The sequence below is a fragment of the Rosa chinensis genome, chromosome 7 (genome assembly GCF_002994745.2).
Source record: "Rosa chinensis cultivar Old Blush chromosome 7, RchiOBHm-V2, whole genome shotgun sequence".
Taxonomy (NCBI): domain Eukaryota; kingdom Viridiplantae; phylum Streptophyta; class Magnoliopsida; order Rosales; family Rosaceae; genus Rosa; species Rosa chinensis.
In genome coordinates, this window is record NC_037094.1 from 70,132,126 (window position 1) to 70,138,942 (window position 6,817).

Here is a 6,817-nt window from a genome sequence, read left to right on the forward strand (position 1 = left end):
AGTTGGGGCTAGGGTTGAAAGCCCTAGCCAAACTTGCTTGGATTGATGCTTTTGTTTATAAATTGATGCAAATTCATGTTGTCATTCTCACATGCTAAGTCAATAATTGAATGCATTACTTAGACCTAATCAATTTGAGTTATGTGTTTGCCATGACATGAAGTTTTTCCTAGAGATTGATTACCTTTAGGCAAAAAGGGAGCATGAAAGCACACCATGTGTGCATGTGAGGGTAGTGAGCTAAAATCACCTAAAGATAGGATTGGTTTGCTTGCTTGGTTACCTAAACTCTAAGCTTTATGCATTTAGGGACAAATGATTGAGACCTATCCGGTACGTAATTGAATTTGTCTCTAGGTAGTTACCTCTAGACTTATCCGGTTAGAGTTAATAAAATGAAAGGGGTTTAAGCCTTAGTAGTCCTATCCGGATGCTAAGAGGGTAGTTGGACAATTAGCTTTGCATCATTCATATTCAATTGCTTTAATGCTTGCAAGGGAGGCAAAAGGTGAAACCCGATGCCCTAACTCCCATCCATTTGATAATCTTCAGCTTTAGTATGTATGAAAAACTCGTGGAAATTTTAAATTTTAAAGAGTAGTACAAAAACTTTATGTCCTCAAATTTCAATCATTAAGCATGCATGCCTCAAGAAGTTGTATCACCATCACTTCTGTAAATCCCTCTAAAGCTTAAACAAAGGAAGCTGCAGTACTATCCTCATCAAAAGAAGTAGGAGGGAAAGGACTATGACCAGACCCAAAAGCCTTCATATGATCTTTCAATGACCTCTTGTGCTTGAAATCTGAACCACAAGTGCAAAGCCAGCGCTTGCCACAATTCTTCTCATGAGTTCTCCAGTCACCTTTCACTGCCAGCAACTTGCCACACTTTCGACACATGAAGGGTTTCACGCCATGCTTTCTCTTGTAGTGAGTTTGAAGTGTTCGAAAGTCTTTCAAGGGTTTTGCTCTTGGGTAGTCTATGTTGTTTTTGCAGCCTTCTGCACAACAATAGCATGGGAGGCCCAACATTGCTCGAGGTTGTGTTCCCTTCAGTGACTCCGGTCCTCTTCGATACTGGGATCCATGCCCCCACATGTGCATCTACCCACAGGAATACAATGTGACACCATGAAAACACGTACATATATAGTTGAAATTCCAATTAATGCAGAACTTGCAATCTTGTAATTCCTTTTGTTATGGCTCAAAGGGATTCAGTTTCAAAACTCAAAACTCGTTGGATTAGTGATTCAAAGAGGGGTTTTGGGTTCTACCATACTTTGCAGACTTTGAGAACTTTAGCCAGAGAAACTCCTTATTTTAGGGAAGACTAAATTAAACTGTTATGTATTAATTGTTTGTTTTCGGCAAATTATGTTGAGGGGTTGCCAATCCGGAGCACAAATTCAAAAACAATCCAGACAGACTGTTCGACAATAGAAATACCAAACAATCTGACAAAAGAAAATTTCCATATGATCTAAGAATATTTTGACCTAGTATAATGCAAACAATCTTTGATTGTACCTGCAGATTATTGTAGCGGTTAAATGTTTTGAAGCAGACATGGCAAGAAAAATGAGTGAAGCCAATCAGTATCTGTTCCCGAGTTGGAATCCAGAACTTTTGTTCTGCAGTCACATTTTCGTGATCCGATACTTCCTTCTCAGTCGAATTCACAGAGCCGTCTGAGTATTCAGGAAGGCCAATGTGTAAGGCTATAGTAACTTCATCCTCTTTATTATGATCTTCACTGCAGAATTTAGGGTTTTCAGATGATGAAAAACCTAAATCATGGGAATTGGGTACTTGGTTCGGGTCCTTCTCATTTGGAAAAAGATTGAGGGTCCTAGCAAATCTAGATGAAATTTCAGACGGCTCCATAGTTCAGTAACTAAAGGTACTAATAACATAGAATGAAGGATGTAATATCTTCACTAAAGATCGAGGCTTTTATAATGTGTTCACATGAATGCATGGACAATCATCAGGGAGAGAATATAGTGGTTGAATGAAAAGAACATTTGATGAGGGGTAATAACTACGTGCTGTATGTACTGTGTATATCTTTTGAGAAAGAAAGGAAATAACCTTAAATTCTGTGGCCCAAGGCATCCCTAATTAGCAAGAATTTCACCACAGAAGGTTGAAAATCTGAGGCAATATGCTATGCATTATGCAGTCTGGTAAGTAATTAGTTCCCACCAGACACATTTTGAGAGAGACTGGTGAATTAGATAGATAGTGTTGTATGGCAAAGTAATTAATTTCTAGTTATTTGGGACATTTCAATCAAGATTCATTCCGTGCAAGTTTTGATTTCCCTAATATGTAAATAGTTAGTTGTTTATCGACCCAACCTTTATCATGCCCTAAAGTTGACATGATATGCCTTCAACTAATCGATCACCACAGTAAATGCTACTACTAGGGCATACGAATGTGTGCTTAGTTTCTTTGCATTTCATACTAACTTGGCCATGTGATTAGTTTCTTTTTTAGGAAGCAATTACACAGTAGGACGTCCAATTCAGGATGGAGCATTTGATCTGATTTTAAGTTGGGTCAAAACTGACCAGCAAACTGCTAAACTGAGGAAGAAGCCGCTCTTCCAAGTGCTTCATTCTCTGGAATCAAACTGTCTCATAGCACAAAATGTTAGGGCTCCTATAATATTATATCTTTGGACTAAATACTGTTTAGTCCTTAAACTTTTGCCCTAAAAACAATTCAGTCTCTGTCCTTCCAATTTCACACGTTTAGTCCTTGTACTCTCATATTTTGGACCGATAGGTCCATTCCATTAGTCTCCGTCCAAAAACTCAGTTAAGTTGCTGACGTGGCATTAATTATGCGTCAAAATGTCTATAATACCCTTGCTTCTTTTTTAAAATTATTTTTTCTTTTTTTTTAATTTATTCTTTCTTTTCTTTTTCTTTTTTTATTTTCATCTCTTCTCCCCTCCCCATCGCCGCAGCACTTCAACCCCATCCTCGCCACTGCCACCACCATCACTACCCACGTTGCAGCCAAAGGCTGCTGCAACACCCCCCTCACCGCCACTACCACCAACACTTCCTCCTATATGTCCCTTATGAAAGAAGGTACTTTCGTCCAAATTAATGCCACAATTCCCAGCAAATGCCATCTCAACGGCATAGACCAGAAGTCCACCATCACTATTATCATGGCCACCAGAGACCAATTCATCATCAAGAAGGCCCTGAACTCCCTCAAACACTCGCTTCAGATAAGGAACATCCTCAAGGTCAAGGCAATTGTTCACAATCAAGAAAGAGTAAAGCCACCTAATCTCTGCTTTCCTGCAACCAAATCAATGTGAAGCAGAACACCATCATCTCCAAGCTTCAAATCTCTAAGCAGAACACCCACCATCTCCAAGTCTGAGCAATTACTCCAACATTAGAAAGAGGAATTTGCAGGGGCCCGACAGATCGATATGGGTCTCGATCTGGGATTTTCATCAAGAAGATCGATATAGATCCATCCCCAACTTGCAAGCACGCTACCACCGTGCGAATCTGGTGATCCCAAAACACGGCCCATACGCCGTATTCAAATCAAATTACCTCAGCACCTCCTCTTGCTCATCATAATCATCTAATCACCAACAATCAAATCAGCTAGTCAGTTTGTTACAGTATCGAAGAGTATATTCTTCCCTTACCAAATCAGAAACCAATTGGACCTGAATCCCTAACCCTAACAAATTTTCAGAATCGAAAACTAAACCCCAACATTACTCGAACCCAAAATTGCAAGCGAGACAAGATCACAAATGTGTGTATACCTTTGAGATCACGAGATCAAACTTTGGTGCTTTGGGGTTGGGTGGGTTTTGGTAGATCCTGAGACGAGGATGCAATCGCTGGGCGGATGATCGGAGGAGGCACGACGGTCTAAGAGATCGGTGGCGAAGCAGCTGACGTCACGATTGAAATCGGAGGCGGCGTCGGAGAAGAAGTTGTCATCAGAGCTGCAGGAATCGATGGGATCGGCGAAGGGGTTGAAGTTGTGATGGGCGTTAGGTTGGAGATCGATGCAGGCGGTGGTCTGGCGCTTACGGTTTGTGGCAAACGGTGGCCCGATGCATGTGTAGCAGTGTAGGTGAAGGAGAGAAGAGATAAACAGAAAAAATAAAAAAAGATAAAGAATAAATAAATAAATAAAAAAGAATAAAATAATAAATTTAAAATAAAATAAAAGGAAGTGAGGGTAGAATAAACATTTTAGCGAGGAAGAAATTGCCACGTCAGCTACTTAACGAAGGTTTTGGATGAAGACTAACGGAAAGGACCTATTAGTCCAAAATTTGAGAGTACAATGACTAAACATGTGAAATTAGAAGGATAGGGATTGAAATGTTTTTTGGTCGAAAGCTCAAGGACTAAATAATATTTAGTCTTATATCTTTCAAGGCACAAACTCAAACAATCAGTAGTAATCCCTTTTCGCTAGCCAAGGGGATTTTTTTTTTTTTTTTCACAATGGAATATTTGAAGACCAAGGGAAGTGTTGAGGATTCAAATAGGATATGAAATCCAAACTAAAAAAAAAGACTAGCATTTGTGTAGGTTTTTTTTTTTTTTTTTGAGAAGGGTATTTGTGTAGGGTTTAGACTAAACCCCAATCGCTAACATTAGATATCATCATGAGCTGTCCAAAAAAAGAGATGAGTTTTTTTCATGTGAATTAAATATTTCTCCAAGTGAATTTAGGCACTTGAAACTCATTTGAACCAACTCCAAACCATTTAAATGAACTGGGGTCCTCTTCAGACTTTTTCTTTCTTTCTTTTTTTTTGAGAAAAAAATTATCATATTATAATAAATTTTTATAATTTTCTAGCGCTAGACTTTTACATTTTTGATTTCTTTCTTACTCCATTATAATACTTGAACTATAAAAACAATAGCATGCATATATATATAAACCCTAAACTATTAAAAGTGTGTGTGTGTGTGTGTGTGTGTGTGTATATATATATGGCTTCTCAGGTGCGGATATCTGTACATTTTGCTTAGGTACGGATTTCCTGTTTTTACCCACTTTTTTATTACACATTTACATCTTAACCGTTCAGTTTTTAGGTCTTAATGTATAGATCATCTCTGCAAAATTTCAGCCAATTTGATGATCGTTAAGGCATTCAAAACTGCAATTTACAATAATGAACATAAACGGTTCTGGTTAGACAAATTCGGTTCGTTCGTGTAAATTGCAGTTTTGGATGCCTTAACGATCATCAATTTAGCTGAAAATTTAGAGATGATCTATACATTATAACCTAAAAACTGAACAGTTAAGATGTAAATGTGTGATAAAAAAACTAGGTAAAAACTGGAAATCCATACCTTTTACTTAGGTACAGATATCCGCACCTAAGCAAGATTATATATATATATATATATATATATATATATATTCAATGCAGGTATTCTCTATTTTGTTTCTTTTTTAGTCTTTATACATACATGAGTCACCTAAAAGATACAGGACAAAAGCAAATCCATCCTACGAGCTTCAGAATCATGTATTATCTTGCAAAAAGTTTCATCCAAGTCTTACTATCTCAATATTTCTCAAAAACAAATTAGAGTTTTAACTAGGCCTATAAAATCACCCTAGGGCTGATAGGCACGCCCAACCCCAGCCCTATTTTTTGGGCTATGGGCTAGCTGTGCCCAAGCTAATGGGTGGGCTTAGCCTGCCCATTTTACATAGAGTAGGGCTTGGGCCTCGGTTTTGAAGCCCTAGACCAGTCCAGGCTCTACCCATTTTAGTGAAGTATAGGGTCGGCTTAGCCCTGCCCAGGAAAAATACAAAAGAAATATCATTTTTTATATAATTAATTGTTTAGAGTACATTAAGACTGTGCTAAATGTATCATCATCATCATCATTATAGTTAAAAAAATTGAATTCGTTTTTCAACTCAATCAAATTATTTTTAATAGAAGTTAATATTATTTCACACAAAAATTATATATATATATATATATATATCACAAATCTCTAGCCAAATACAAGGCGGGCCGCCGGTGGGCTTTATTGTCCTGAATTTTTTCGGCTTCACATATTTGTGAAAGAGTCGGCCCTGCCATGTTAATATAACACTTACGGCTATAAAAGCCTAGGGCTGAGCAGTATTTGGGCCATCATATCTTAAGGTCAGGCTGGCCCCTGTCATGTCCATTTTATAGGCCTATTTTTGACATCAATTTAAAAAAAAAATAATAAAAGAGAACTGAAATCAGCACCTTTTTTTTTTTTTTTTTTTAACCAAATAACACTCCCTTCATGCACATATCCATTGAAAAAAAATAATAATAACTTATGGTGTACATGGTATGATCGCTCTATTTGCACCACCATATTTCTTTTCTTTTCAAAATTTTAGTTTATGCCTTCATCAAAGTTTATTGTTACCCAAATCATAAGAAGAAGATTACAGTTTGAGTTCAATGCACGATATTACCCTATTTTGCAAGTCCAAAACTAAGAGCATCTAACTCTGATCAAGTTCTTTCAAAAAAAAAACTCTGATCAAGTAAATGAAGGAACATAAGTTACCAACATAGTGATTTTCTACTGCATACGTACTTTATATTTTATCGAAATAATATTATGTTGAAGTGAAGTATTGAATTTTATTTGTTTAATCAAATAATTTATAATTACAGTGAAAGTAAATATATGATAGAATTGAAGAAATTTGCATCGCTACAATTAGTATTATCGTATGAATACACCAAATTTCCATGAAAAAACGAAAGAACATTAACCTAAATG

General features: G+C 37.0%; 1 protein-coding gene across 1 annotated transcript; it reads right to left on the reverse strand.

The window, feature by feature from the left end:
- Positions 1-555: 555 nt before the first annotated feature.
- Positions 556-1,892, reverse strand: LOC112178505 (protein TRANSPARENT TESTA 1). The gene is made up of 2 exons (XM_024316643.2): positions 1,533-1,892; positions 556-1,106 (listed from the first exon to the last, which is right to left on the reverse strand). Exons 1-2 carry the CDS (start codon positions 1,887-1,889, stop codon positions 693-695), a joined length of 771 nt encoding a protein of 256 aa, XP_024172411.1. The 5' UTR covers positions 1,890-1,892; the 3' UTR covers positions 556-692.
- Positions 1,893-6,817: the final 4,925 nt, after the last annotated feature.

What these genes read in the sequence shown, in the direction of transcription:
- LOC112178505 (XM_024316643.2), bottom strand. Translation starts at nt 1,889, where the DNA reads ATGGAGCCGTCTGAAATTTCATCTAGATTTGCTAGGACCCTCAATCTT. An exon ending in ACCGCTACAATAATCTGCAG is followed by an intron (nt 1,107 to 1,532) that starts GTACAATCAAAG and finishes TCCTGTGGGTAG; the next exon opens with ATGCACATGTGGGGGCATGG.